Source organism: Siphateles boraxobius, unplaced genomic scaffold (genome assembly GCF_051911475.1).
Source record: "Siphateles boraxobius isolate OS27281-9 unplaced genomic scaffold, OSU_SipBor_1 199, whole genome shotgun sequence".
NCBI lineage: Eukaryota > Metazoa > Chordata > Actinopteri > Cypriniformes > Leuciscidae > Siphateles > Siphateles boraxobius.
The window spans coordinates 315,376-331,162 of record NW_027508809.1 but is presented as its reverse complement, the minus strand read 5'-3'; the positions used below and the strand labels follow the sequence as shown (position 1 = coordinate 331,162).

General features: G+C 44.4%; 1 protein-coding gene across 1 annotated transcript in view; it reads left to right on the top strand.

The window, feature by feature from the left end:
• LOC143744160 (cadherin-7-like) overlaps nt 1-15,787 on the top strand; it is a 240,284-nt gene that overhangs the window by 146,446 nt on the left and 78,051 nt on the right. Inside the window, exons 7-8 of the mRNA XM_077235580.1 lie at nt 4,251-4,387; nt 10,364-10,485. Of these exons, the coding sequence (XP_077091695.1) occupies nt 4,251-4,387; nt 10,364-10,485 (259 nt within the window). The remainder of the gene's footprint in view (nt 1-4,250; nt 4,388-10,363; nt 10,486-15,787) is intronic.

Sequence of the window (15,787 nt, the reverse complement as noted above, 5' to 3'; positions counted from 1 at the left end):
AGTAAAGCCTTGTTTATACCAGACGCATCCGCACAAGAGCGAAGGTGCGCGCGGCAAAAAATGACGCGTTGACCGGCAAGACCCCATTTCGCTTGGCTGTGTGCACGGCTTTTTTTGTAACAGCGCGCGGCGCCGCATCCTAGGATGAACGACTTCAAGCTGAATCTGCTCGAGCATGTACGTCGCACCGGCATGCAGTTTGCGCGTCTAAATTGCAAAGTTCATTGCAAAGTTTTTTTTGTTAAGGTTTTGTTTACTGTGTGTGATTTATTTAAAACAAAGCACGTTCATTGCAACATTTATTTTTATTTATTTTTGTTAAGGATTCATTTAATGGAAAGCACATTCACTTCTAGTTGTCTTGCTGTTCATTTTAAATAAACGTAGAGCGAGTTGTCCTATTACAGACGAACAGTTATTCAACTGAACGTCTAGCTGCTATCTAAAAAAAAAAAAAAAAAAAAGGTTTGATTACCAGTCGACTACGGCAAAATCTAACGAATCTAACTATCTAACTAGTTTTTAGTCTAGATTTGAACTGACAGACTGTGTCTGCTTCCCGGACAATGTTAGGAAGATTGTTCCAAAGTTTTGGTGCTAAATAGGAAAAGGATCTACCGCCAGCATTCGATTTATATATTCTAGGTATTATCAACTGGCCGGAGTTTTGAGATCGCAATAGACGTGAAGGACTATAATGCGTTAAGAGCTCGCTCAAGTACTGGGGAGCTAAACCATTTAGTGCTTTGTAAGTAATCAGCAATATTTTAAAATGTATACGATGTTTAATAGGGAGCCAATGCAGTGTTGACAGAACCAGGCTAATATGGTCGTACTTCCTGGTTCTGGTAAGAACTCTAGTGGCTGCGTTTTGGACCAGCTGTAGTTTGTTCATTAAACGTGCAGGGCAACCACCCAGTAGAGCATTACAATAATCTAGCCTTGATGTCATGAACGCATGAACTAATTGTTCTGCATTTGTCATTGAGAGAATATGACGTAATTTAGATATATTTTTTAGATGGAAAAATGCGGTTTTACAGATACTATTCACGTGACCTCTCAAATGAAAGGATGCCAAACAATTATTATAATAATGTAATAATGATTTGCATAATTATTCCTATGACGTAAAATCCATATAGCCTATGAATGTACTGTATAAATGAAAATGAATATTTCAAAAGTATATTTTACATTACACTATAGTATAGGAAAATTACAATACCTTTGACCTAATTTCTTCTCTTGCAAGAAATAAACCCTTGAGCTTTTATTTTGGAGAAAACACCAGATCACCATGCTAATCGCGTGAGCAAAGTGCACACTTTTCTTTAAATCACGCAGCACAAACAAAATGCCTATATAGGCTACTTAATTAAAGTCTTGTGCTGTTTTATAAAGGCACAAAGCCATATCATGGTTTCGATTTTAGTTTGTTGGCAAAATGTAACGCTAGAGACCTTTATGTTAGGCTATACATTTTACATCTCATATGTGTTGGGAAAAGGGAGAAGAGAGAGTTCGGCAAAAGGCGGATTCGAACTCGGGTCCAATGCTTCAAAAGCTACTTTCAAGCACCTCACGCCCTACGACCTATGCCACTGTAGATATTTAGTGGCAGGTGTTTTTTTGCTAAAAAGACAGGCACTTAGTGGTAATATATGCCGTGTTATCGGAAATGTAAAAACAAGGTTTTTTTTAAAGTTATTTTTTGTCTTCCCCTCACTTGGATCCCAAGTGCGCATGGGCCCCTGGGCCCGTGGCCATAATGCCTATTGGGTAACAGGCTTTACAGGGCTTATAGTTGGCTTTAAAGGGTCTCTATTGTGCAGTCCATCCTGGATCTCCTGCTCAGATCAATAACAGTCTACAGAAAATTGTTTTCTTCCAATCTGTTTTATGTATACTGTTAATTAAAATTTGTATTTTGTTTTTCTTATCTTAAACGTAACTTATCTTGTAAATAGTAGTAAAAAGTACTGTAAGTAAAAATGTATAGAACAATTTATTCTGTATCAAATTTAAAAATTAATTGAAATTACAAAAATAAATGTACAGAATAAATTCATTATTACAAGTTATAACTTGCATTACAAAAATAAACAAATGCACAGAAATTATTTTTTTACAAAAAAGTATGTATACGATTGTTTAATTTATAAATGTCCTCCCTAAATATCTCGATCTCAATTCCTTGCTCTATCCTTCGCGGCCCGGGGAAAGGAGGACGGTAGGAGGGTTGCCAGGTCTGTGCAACAAAAGTAGCCCAAAAAGACCATCGGCTCTTCTCCATCGAGCGGCCAAATTCTCCACTGGATTTGAAAATCTGAGGGGTGTTTGAGTGCTGAAATCGTACTTACGGGGATGGAAATCAACTAGTGGAAAAAAATGTTTACCCGTGACAAAAACTTAAAAGTAGCCCAATTCTGCAGGAAACTCTCGGACTTGGCGACACTGACGGTAGGCCACAATTAGAAGGATCCTTCAAATGGGGAAAGCCTTCGTTGCGCCGCTGTGACGCAATCGCCTTCAAATGCAGCCTTCGGAGGAGCAGCCCCTGAATTGGGACACAGCTCACCACTGTTTCTCTCCAGCACTGTGATCGCTTAGAGTCTGTCTTTGGTGTATCTGACACTGCTTTGAGTTGGTTTAAGTCTTATTTCTCTGATCGCAAACAATTCGTTGTGTTAGGTGGCTGCAGATCTGAGGTTGGCATGGTAAAATTTGGTGTTCCCCAGGGCTCAATTTTGGGTCCCTTACTTTTCACTCTTTATATTTTTCCTCTTGGCCAGCTTTTGAGGTCTCTAGATCTTGATTTTCATTTTTATGCAGATGACACTCAGATATATGTTCACTCAAAATCTGATGTAAATGTGGCAGTATCACATCTTTCTAACTGTATTACAGTTATTAAAAAATGGATGTCTGCAAACTTTTTATGTTTAAATAGTGACAAGACTGAGGTGATGCTTATTGGTTTGCCTCACCATTTACGCAGAGTGCAACCTGTAGCGATACATGTGGATGGCTCGGTAATTCAGTTCCAATCTAAATTAAAACATTTGGGAGTAATTTTCGATCCTAATCTTACATTCGATCTCCACATACGTAATACTGTCAAAGTTTCCTTTTTTCATCTTAGAAATATATCCAGATTACGGCCCATGCTGTCTTTTCCTGTAGCAGAAAAATTAATTAACACTCTGTTTTTTTACAGATTTCTTGTTAGCAGGAGCATCAAAATCTATTCTGAACAAACTTCAGTGGGTACAAAACGCTGCCGCACGTATTCTGACCAGGACAAGACAAAGGGATCATATAACACCTATTTTAGAGACCTTGTATTGGTTACCTGTTAAATTCCGTGTTGACTTTAAAATACTTATGTTGACGTATAAGGCATTGAATGGACTCGCTCCTCAATATCTCACCGAGCTTTTAATGCCCTACATTCCAACACGTAATCTTCGCTCGGCTGATGCCGGTCTCTTAGTTGTCCCGGTAACAAACAAAAAAACAATGGGTGACAGGGCATTCTCTTCAGTTGCCCCAAAGTTATGGAACTCCTTGCCTTCTGAAATAAGATTTGTTCCATTTTTGAAAAGGTTTAAATCATCCCTTAAAACTCATTATTTTACGGAAACATTTGGAGAAAGGTGATATTGGTGGTTGTTAATGAGATGTATCTTATGGTATTCTCTGGTTTTAATTTTAATTGCCAAATACTCTGTTTGTATTATTGCCTCTTTTATGTGTTTTCTTAATTCTGCTTGTGTAAATCGCTCTGAGAATTAACTTGTAAAAGCGCTATATAAAATAAAGTTATTATTAAGTTATTATCCTTTACAGTTATTTGCTAATTCAAGAATTATTGTGAGGGATTGAGGCTTGAATGTTTATGATTATCTGTCATTTCATTTCAGGTCATCAAAAAAATTTAATTACTCAATTATTAATTTTTTTGAGAATGGCATCTCTATGACTGAAGGAAACTGAGCTAGATCCGTGATTGAGCTATGGATTAATATCTGTGCTTGTTTAATGACATCACTGGAGGATATGCTACATTTAAATTAATGGGGGGGGGGGGGGGGGCATCTAAGAATACTTTTAGTCATGGTACAGTTAACAATGTGAATTATTTTCCAGGTTAGAGCCAATGATGATAAATAAGAAAATAAGAAAGCCTATAAAGATTAGTTTATTGTCCGTGTTATTATTGAAAGACACGTAACTGGTGTGTCCAGGTACTCCATAGACCGTAACACAGACCTGGAGCGGTTCTTCAATGTGGATGCTCTGTCTGGTGTCATCAGCACAGCCAAACCTCTCGACAGAGAACTCAATTCAGTCCACAACATCACCATATTTGCCACTGAGAACCGTGAGTATAATATAAGCCACATCTGAGAATCTTCATTTGCATAATTAAAAGCAGAACAATTGTGTATGCCTCAGTCAGCATATGTATATATATATATATATATATATATATATATATAAGAATCACCAAATTATTGTTGGTCCAAATCAGCTTTGCATTGCTGGTTCTTCACCTACTGAAAACACGTTTGTGCACTACATGCCCTTCCCCTAATCACACGCAGACATGGGCAGTATTTCAATTAAATGTATTTTAAATACGTATTTAATTACTTTAGTGTATTTTGTAATTTGTATTTTGCAGGTGTGGAAAACATAAAATGTAGTTTGTAACTGTCACAATCACTAGGCGGAAGCAAAGATGCAAGTAACACGTTTATTATGGGGTCTTAACGACACAACAGTACAGGATCACGGGTGGGCTTTTGGTGCAGGGACTCGATGGTCAGCGTGCTGGTGCAGAGTGAAGGTGGTGAATCCAGTGTAGGTGAACATCCAGACGAGACGACAACCACGAAGACACCGAACAGGAACTTGAACCAGGACAGGACTGTAGACAGGCACACGATAAACAAACACGGAGGACACCAAACCAACGATCTGACAAGGAGGGGTGAGTGTGATGAGTTGATATAGGTGAGTGAATTGGCAGCAGCTGGTGCAGGGAACGAGATCAGCTGGCATGCTGATCAGAGGAACGAGCGGTAACGCCCACTCACACACGCTCACACACACAGGACAACAAATACACGAGACACGAAGAAAACAGCGAATTCATGAATCGTGACAGTACCCCCCCTCCTAGGAACTTTTCCCCTTCTACGAGTCGCGGCGGTGGGGGAACCAGGGCTGGCGGATTAATGCGAGAATTAAATACGGGTTTGATTTTGGATACATGAAAAACGGGATGGATTCTCCTGTACACTGGAGGAAGGTTAAGGCGGACTGCCACCGGACTAATGATCTTGGTGACAGTGAACGGGCCAATGAATTTGGGAGCAAGCTTATTAGAAACGGAGCGGAGAGGAATGTTCTTGGTAGAAAGCCACACTTTGGAACCGACGACGTATATGGGAGGTCTAGACGGGTGGCGATCGGCCTTGGCCTTGATGCGCGCTCCCACTTGGAGTAGAGTCTCACGGGCTCTAGTGCGACGACACCTCTGGACGAAAGCGTGGGCGGAGGAGACCGCGACTTCGGATTCCAGACTAGGAAAAATTGGTGGCTGGTAACCTAGACTACACTTATACGGAGATAGGCCCGTGGATGATACTGGTAACGAATTGTGGGCGTACCCCACCATTGACAGTTGTTGGCTCCATGAGGAGGGATTCTTGGAGACCAGACATCGCAACGTTCTCTCCAAATCCTGGTTGGCTCTCTCAGTTTGACCATTGCTCTGGGGATGAAACCCTGAGGACAGACTAACAGTCGCACCCAGTAATTTACAAAACTCTTGCCAAAATCTGGACACAAATTGGCGTCCTCTGTTGGAAACCATGTCCATCGGGAGGCCATGTAACCGAAAGACGTGGTTAACGACTGTTAACGCTGTCTCCTTGGCTGAGGGTAATTTGGGCAAGGGAATGAAGTGGGCCGCCTTCGAGAACCGGTCCACCACGGTCAAAACCACTGTGTTACCCTGAGACGGTGGGAGGGCGGTGACAAAATCTAGTGCGATATGGGACCAGGGTCTCGAAGGAACCGGCAGCGGTTGAAGGAGCCCATCTGGGGGTCGATTGGAAGTCTTACCAGTGGAACAAACTGAGCAAGCCAAAACAAAACTGTGAACGTTGCGAGCCATGCGTGGCCACCAAAATCGTTGCTTGACTAAAGATGTTGTGCGACTAACTCCTGGATGACAAGCCACATTGGAACAATGCCCCCACTGAATGACGTCGGACCGTAATTTCTCTGGCACAAATAAACGGTTCGGTGGACAACCGACCGGAGGCGTTACCCCTTGTAAGGCCGTCTTGACCTTCGATTTGACCTCCCATGTGAGTGTAGAGATAATTAAGGTCTCTGGAAAAATGCACTCGGGAGTAGACGGGCGATCGGAACGGTCAAAAATGCGCGATAAAGAATCGGGCTTGATGTTTTTAGAACCCGGGCGGTACGAGAGAGTAAAGTCAAAACGTCTGAAAAAAAGTGCCCACCGAGCCTGCCTAGAGTTCAATCTTTTAGCAGTTCTAATGTATTCCAGATTCTTATGGTCGGTCCAGACGATAAAAGGTACCCCCGACCCTTCTAACCAATGGCGCCATTCTTCCAACGCTAACTTGACTGCCAACAACTTTCTATTACCAATATCATAATTAGGTTCGGCAGAGGACAAACGGTGAGACAAAAACGCGTATGGATGCATTCTGTCGTCTGTAGTAGAACGTTGGGATAACACTGCACATACCCCCACCTCTGACGCATCGACCTCCACCACGAACTGACGTGATGGATCAGGGGTAACCAGGATGGGGGCTGAAACAAAGTGGCCTTTCAGTTTGGCAAACGCAGCTTCAGCTGCGTCTGACAACCTGAACGTAGTTCTGGGGGAGGTCAAGGCGGTCAGAGGCGAGGCTTGTTGGCTGAAATTGCGAATGAACCGCCGATAAAAATTGGCGAACCCCAGAAACCTCTGTAGGGCCTTACGGGAATCTGGACTTGGCCAATCCACCACAGCCTTAACCTTCTCTGGATCCATACGCATTCCCTCAGACGACACAATGTACCCTAAGAAAGGAAAAGACTGTGCATGAAAAGCGCATTTCTCCGCCTTGACAAAAAGCCCATTCTCTAGCAACCTCTGAAGCACTCGTCGGACGTGCTGCACGTGTTCCTGGAGAGAAGAAGAAAAAATCAATATGTCATCCAGGTAGACATATATGAACTGGTCGACCATATCTCGCAGCACGTCATTGACGAGTGCCTGGAAGACTGCTGGGGAGTTGGACAACCCGAAGGGCATGACCAAATATTCAAAGTGCCCCTTGGGGGTATTAAAAGCAGTCTTCCATTCATCCCTCTTCCTGATGCGGACCAAATGATATGCATTACGTAAATCCAACTTTGTGAAGATTGAGGCTGCCTGCAACATCTCGAAGGCTGAAGACATCAGCGGCAAAGGATAAGTATTCTTTACCGTGATACTGTTCAGCCCCCAGTAGTCTATACAAGGTCGCAGGGATCCGTCCTTCTTCCCCACAAAAAAGAACCCCGCCCCCGCTGGAGAAGAAGAAGGGCGGAAGAACCCCGATGCCAGAGAATCAGAAATATATTTCTCCATAGCCTCTCTTTCTGGAACAGAAAGTGAATATAACTTGCCCTTAGACGGAGACGTACCTGGCAGTAACTCTATAGCACAGTCATAGGGACGATGTGGAGGGAGAGAAGCAGCACGAGACTTACTGAACACCTCCTTCAGGTCTAGATACTCCGTGGGCACGTTTGACAAATCCACTGCTTCCTCCTGAAACGTAGAGACAGAAACAGACGGACAAGCAGACACAAGACAGGACTCATGACATTTACTGCTCCACTCTGATACTGATTTCTGCTGCCAGTCTATTTTGGGGTTATGTTCAATGAGCCAGGGGTGTCCTAAAACAATGGGTGTGAGGGGGGAGTCCAGAATATAGAAGGAAATGGTTTCAGTGTGGTTGCCAGATACGCTGAGTGTGATGGGTCCAGTGGTGAATGAAATAGTGGGAAGTTCTTGGCCGTTGAGACCATGAACTGCAATGGTACGGGTGAGAGGCAGAAGGGGAACCTGAATCTTGAGTGCAAATGTGTCGTCCATAAAATTACCTTCTGCCCCAGAGTCCAGTAGTGCCCGTGAATGTGGGCAGACCACCTGAGTTTTACCGGAAGGAGCGTAGATGTTGATGAGGTCTTCTCAGCAGAGATCCCACCCGACAGTAGCCTCAGATTTACTGCCGGGCTTGCCCTTTTACCGGGCAGTTGATATAGGTGAGTGAATTGGCAGCAGCTGGTGCAGGGAATGAGATCAGCTGGCATGCTGATCAGAGGAACGAGCGGTAACGCCCACTCAATGAGTTTTTAACTCTTTAAAACGGCATTAAGGTTAAGTGTTTTGTGACAAATATACAGTCTACACACACACATATTGCACACTGAACGGCATTATAGAGAAAATAATTGTGCCTTATGAGATCAATACACTGTGTTGTCATTCATAAAAGGACATCATAGGCCCTACCTATTATGAAACAGCGCGCCTGTCGTAACTCCACTGAAATCTCCATACTAAGCAAGCGTTCACAATATAACATCCATCTGCAGTTTTTACAGGTTTTTAAAAGTATTACATATGAGAAATATTGATTTTGTATAAAATAATCATCAATAATCGTGCACACAGCGCGATTCTACTATGGAAAAGGCATACGCGGTCAGGGCAGTTAGAGTCTTGTGTGTAAAACAAACCCACACATATTATGATTAATATGATTAATCATATATATTATGATTAAAATGGAATTTTGATTTTGTGACGAAAATTCTCAGTCTGTTATTTTTACACAAAAATCGCTGCAAAAGATGCTTTCCAGCAGTTTTATCTAACATCAGTTGCTAATACAGAAACCGAAAATTCTCGGGACAGCAGCATTTGTCCAAATTTCAATCTTAACCATTCGATTTTATCAGAAACGATCTTAAAACAGGGTTTTAAGTGTAAAATACCGAACTTGTCCTATAAGGCACGAGTAGAGTAACGGTGATAATATGGCTACGTAGCCTACATCAAACACGTTTTGCTATTAAGGGCCGCCTACCACACCATTGATGTGAACTTAGCTATACATGCCATTTACGTCAGAGGGAGCTATTTCAGGCCCTGTAGAGATTTAGTGAAATGCCCATCCTTTTTTTATTTTGCTATTTCGCCATTTTGAATTTACACATTTCTCATATTTGTGTTATTGCTACTATTTGTGTTATTTACCTTTCAGTAATTTAAAAAAAGGCTTAAGATTATTGTGGGAGTATTTTTGTATTTTCAAAATACTAATTACTTGTATTTTATTTAAATACATATTTCACATCAGTATTTTGTATTTTATTTTGTTACATTTCATGAGCCAGTATTTGTATTTTGTAACAAAATAGTTTTTGATGTATTTGTGCCCACCTCTGTTTCACACGTGAGCAGGACAATGGAGCACTTGCATGTGAATGTGTTCTTCTGGGACTGAATGTGGCCTGCAGCTCAGGGTCTATGAGTTGAGCTGCTGACTAAGGCATGTCTACACAACTGTTCTGTGTTTAATTATGGAGATGTCATGCCGCGAGGTGACACACATGCAGAACAATGCTTTCAAGAAGAAAGGATCTCACTCCACAGAATCTTGATGTGACTCTCATCCACACTCACTAAATGTCATTACTAACATTATTCCTTCTTATAGATCAGACTGGAAAGTTCTCCCAAAGTTAATTCACACGTTCTCAAGATAAAGTTAACACTAAATAAATCGAAATTAAACTGGTTTAACCAATGGACTCGTTTGCAGGTTGGTGAATGGTCAATACTACAATTCTGATTTCCAGAAGTCTTTATTTGTCAGAAAATAATAATGATCTAGACTAGGGCTGTTTAAACCTGTCCTGCAGAGTTCAGCTCCAAACCTAATTAAACACACTTGAACCAGCTGATCGAGCTCTTCAGACTCACTGGAGACCTCCAGGCAAGTGTGTTGGAGCAGGTAGAAGCTAAAGTCAAGTCATGTCAGCTTTACAGGGATAACAGGAAAATGATTCAATGAAGAGTCCTGAAAAGCAAGCTAAAGTGTTCAGGATGTTGGCCTTCCAGGAGCAGGATTGGACACCCCTGATCTAGACATAACATCATATTATTGACCCGTCTTAGACCATCAATCAAAACTAAATTTCAATGTGGTGAGTCTGTATGGCTTAGCGAATAGCGAATGTTGATGCTAACTGTGTTTGTGTGTGTCAGAGGACCCGTCTCAGGTTGGCAGAGGAATCGCTCTGATCACAGTCATGGACATTAATGATAACGCTCCAGTGTTTGCTATTGAGTACGAGACACTCCTGTGTGAAACTGCTGCACCTGGACAGGTACGTATAGCACTGTGCATGTTTATTAGGGGCGTCAAAATACAACAATATATCTTTACGGTTATAAAAATTAAATTCATTGATTATGGAATTTAATTACATTGATTATAGTAATAACCAATCTGTCAACATATAACGATTTCGAATATCGTTATATTTTCGCACAATTCCATGTGTAGCCTAGTATATTAACATAATTGACGCCGCGCCTACTGTCACAGATCGCGCTGCAGGGTATTTTCCTGTCAGGGACACAAGGTTTATACTTTTACATGTTACGTTGGGTGACGTTCCTCTCGTTACTTTATTTTAATGCAATTACATGTTGTTAAATTAGTTTATTCCACGCGCGCTGTATCTTTTTATGGGCATGAGCTATGCTCAATTTACAAATGAATCACTCTTTTGAGTCGATTCTGTTCAAAGACTTCATCAAACAAGTTGGCAGATCTGTCTAAATCGGTTCGCGAATCAGTCTGAATGATCTGTTCAGTTCCTCACGCACTGAATCGTCTGAAGCGCGTTCAATCACACTCGACTCGGATTCATAACAGGAAGATTTAAGAACATCAAGAGCGTTGGATGAAGTGGCCGTGGATCTACATTTTAGTCTAGTGAAAGCAAATCTGCAAATGCATCATATTTTTGCCAGCAATGAAGATCTTTATTCGTTGAACATCTTCGTAAGCTGTCTGTGAATGAATGATTCCACAGGACGATACATTCGATTTCATTTCATTCAGATAATACATTTTACAACCAAACAGATTATTACGCCACAATAGCACTACTAAAAAGTATGAGATTATTTGTTTTTTGGACATATACATTAATTTATAGGCTACAAAAAAAACGCTTCAGAGCGTCGGCGCACTGGCAAAGGTTAACAGGTTAAATAAGCTAACGTTACCATTGTGTACAGTTTATGAAGTGAACACCCGCCATCCCGCGGTAATGTGTGTGTATTGTGAAGGGGCATAGTCACACGCATAGTTTACATTGATTGAAAACTAATTTGTTTAAAAAGGAGGAGGCTATTGCCAGTAAAGGCAGGTTCACATAAAATCATTTTCACATATGACATTATTTTTTGATCTAACGAGCATCTGGTTTGGCGATGCAAAAACGGACTGTAGCTACGTCGTGCTTATTTATTTTTTTCTTCTTCCAATTAGCCTACTAGGTAAAAAAAAAACGACGAAAACATGTTACTTGTTCAATTAATATACAGTTTGTTTGATGACAAATCGCTAAAGATGAAATTGGCCTCCCTTTCTGTCATTGTTTTTTTTTTTTTTTTTTTTTACTATATTCGACTTTTGCTCCTCTATTGTCGAATGGCATTTTTGGCAGAAATGTACATCCCTACGCGAGGCAAACTATTCTCAAAGACTTACTTTTAGTCATTATTTGGGTAGCGCACATATTCTGAATGCCTTCGGCAGAATTCAAATGAGCCATTTTAATCTAGATTAATCTAGATTCATTCCAAGATTACAGTGAGATTAATCTAGATTAAAAAAAATAATCTATGCCCACCTCTAATATATATATATTATGCTAGAGCTGCATCCATGCATTTTGTAAAAGTGCGAGGAGAGAGAGCTAGGCCGAACGGAAGAACCCGATATTGGTACGCTTCGCCCCCGAAAGCGAACCTCAGGAACTTCCTGTGACATGGAAGGATGGAAATGTCTAATATATCTAATATATAACAGAATCAGACATAAAACTTCCCTGTGGTGGGAAACACTACTGGCAGCTGGACTGGGCAGGAACAGGCAAAGCAACCCAACATGGGAACAGTAGAGAACCAGCTGGGACAGGACAGAGAATATAGGGTAATAACATGAGAGAGCAGGTGGACAAATAAACCAATAATCAGGTAACAATAGGGGTGAGGTTAAGACAATCAACAGGAGAGCACACGGCACATAGAAACAAACATGACAAGCCATGTGCTCACACCAAACATGACAAAACAAGCGCACGGCCAGCGAACACAATCACAACACTAAACACGCAGCCAATGAGAGCTCTCACCGACTGCCTGTCCACACAAAACATGAGTATATGAAAGCACGGGGCCGATGGAAAACGTCTTGGGTTACGACTGTAACCCTTGTTCCCCGAGAAGGGAACGAGACAATGCGTCATCGTCGTGACGACACTAGGGGAATGCCCCCAGCGTAGCGCGTCTGAAGCATAAATGAAATCTGTCCAATCCTGATTGGTGCTGCGTCATGACGTAGTAGATTACGGCATAACCGGAAGATACAAAGGGACGCCCAGCACACACACACATTAGCTCTTTTGCGATGAAGCAAGCGCTCTGACCGTGATAGGTGTGGCGATGAGACGCAGTGTCTCGTTCCCTTCTCGGGGAACAAGGGTTACAGTCGTAACCCGAGATGTTCCCCTTCGAGGGAACTCGCACTGCGTCGTCGTCGTGACGACACTATTTATAGTGTAGAACTAGGGGAACGAAAGGCCCACTATATAACACACCGTAATCACGCCCGCCCTAGTGTGAAGCTGGAAGACCAGGCACACTTAGGACGCGAGCACTCTGGCGCCAGGCGTCACGGGGAGTTGCAGACTGTAGAAACGTATGAAGCTGTGCGGGGTAGCCCACCCGGCCGCCTCGCAGATCTCCTGAAGCGAAACGCCAAAAGGAGGGCCACCGAGGAGGCCATGCTCCTGGTGGAATGTGCCCTCACGGTCATAGGTGAAGGCAAATTGCGCACCTGATAAGCCGTGGCTATAGCCTGGACAATCCAATTGCTGATTGTCTGTTTAGATGCAGGCAGCCCTTTCTTGGGTGAACCAAAGCACACCAACAACTGGTCTGACTTCCTCCACTGAGAAGACTTCTCCAAATAAACCCTTAGAGCTCTGACTGGGCAGAGCAGGTGAAGTCTCCCCTCTTCCGCCATCCCATGAGGTGGAGGATGGAAGGCCTGAAGAACCACCGACCGTGCCACACTAGACGGCACCTTGAGCACATAGCCCGGTCTAGGATGCAAGATGGCCTTGACACCGCCAGGGGCAAACTCCAGGCAAGTTGGCGTTATAGCCAAGGCCTGGAGATCCCCCACCCTCCTCAGAGAGGTGATGACAAGGAGAAAGGCCAACTTGAGGGTCAGGTTCTTTGCCTCAGCCGACTCCAGTGGTTCAAAGTGGGCCTCAGCCAACCCTTCAAGAACCACCGCCAGGTCCCAAGTTGGGACTCTGGAGTGAGCCGCAGGCCTCATCCTCCGAGCCCCACGGAGGAAACGTACAACCATATGGTGCTTTCCCAAGGGCCCAGCACCTATAGGCGAGTGGAAAGCCACAATGGCAGCCACGTACACCTTAAGTGTGGACGGGGTAAGACCGGCGGAGAAACGATCTTGGAGGAACTCCAGCACTGAAGCCAATGGGCAGTTAACTGGGTCCACCTCACGCTCTCTACACCAAGTGGAAAACACATTCCACTTTAGGCTGTACAGTCTCCTGGTGGAAGGAGCCCTGGAGCTGAGTAGGGTCTCGACAACATCTGCTGACAGGCCAGCCTCTAGGTACCGAGCCCCCTCAGGGGCCAGATCCAGAGGTTCCACAGCTCTGGCCGGGGGTGAAATATTGTGCCCCCTGCCTGAGACAGCAGATCCCTCCTCAGAGGGACCTGCCACGGGAGGCCGTCTAGCAGTCCTACAATGTCCGAGAACCATATCCGGGTCGGCCAAAGGGGTGCTACTAAAAGTAGGCTGATCCCTTTCAAGCGGACCCGCTCCAAGACTCCCGGGAGCAGAGCGATCGGGGGAAATGCGTACAGACGCAGCCTCGGCCACGTCTGTGTCATAGCGTCCAGCCCCAGCGGAGCTGGATACCTGAGAGAGAACCACAGTGGACAGTGGGACGTCTCTTGAGACGCGAACAGATCCACTTACACTGGGCCGAATCTCACGCACATGGCCTCCACCACCTCGGGGTGGAGTCGCCACTCCCCGGGCCTCAGCCTCTGCCTCGACACGACGTCTGCTCCCTGATTTTGGATCCCGGGGACATACATCGCTCTGAGAGACGACAGTTTCCCTTGGGACCACAGAAGGATCTGGTGTGCCAATCTGCATAGAGGGCGCGACCTCAGACCCCCCTGATGATTCAGATACGCGACTACAGAAGTGTTGTCCGAGCATATCAGGACATGGTGGCCGCGGAGGTCCGGGAAAAAACTCCTCAGAGCTTTGTAGACCGCCAGCATTTCCAGGCAATTGATGTGCCAGGAAAAATGCCAGGTCTCCCACAGACCTCTCCGCAAAGCGGCCGTCCATGACCGCGCCCCAACCAGTGAGAGAGGCATCTGTTGAAACGATTTTCCGGCAACATGATGCTCCCAGCACCGGTCCCTGGGACATGAACAAAGGCTTCCTCCAAATGACAAGGGAACGAAGGAATCTGCTCGTTACCCTGATCATACAGAACGGATTTCCCCCCGGGGAAAACCCCTTGGCTCTCAACCACCACTGTAGGGGTCTCATGTGTCACAGGCCAAAAGGTTCCGCACGGGGCGGGAGAACCTCTGAATCCTCAGACGAGGACCGGGAAGATGCCGTAGCAGTCCCGTGTCCCCCTGAGAGATCCATCTGCGAGCCCTACGATCTGCGGCGTCGGGCTGCCTCGGCAACCGCGGGCCCAGAACCGCGAGGCTCGCGAGCCTGGCCGCTTGAATCAAACACGGCCAGCCGCGAGCGAAAAGCCCTGAGCGGCAGCTTCTCACACTCGCTACAAGCGGCTCCCTCGAGAGCCGCTCTAGTGTGCTGCGCGCCCAGACAATACACACACAGCTGGTGTGTGTCCGTGCCCGTAATGTAGCGCGGACACGGATGCACACACTGTCTAAATTGCTCGCTAGACATCTTATATATTGTGCTTGATGTCACTGCAATTATATATGGGACAAACAACAGTAAATAGGATGAACAGATCACACAGAGCGCTTTAGCTGAAGAGCAAAAAAGCTAATGTGTGTGTGTGCTGGGCGACCCTTTGTATCTTCCGGTTATGCCGTCATCTACTACGTCATGACGCAGCACCAATCAGGATTGGACAGATTTCATTCATGCTTCAGACACGCGACGCTGGGGGCTTTCCCCCAGTGTCGTCACGACGACGACGCAGTGCGAGTTCCCTCGAAGGGGAACCACGAGCTTCGTGCTGCACAGAACACAACAATACACGCGGACAGAAGAGCGTATGGCCCGAGCAAACTCGAAAACACACGTTCACACAATGAGACCAGAACGCACGGAGAATTAGCAAA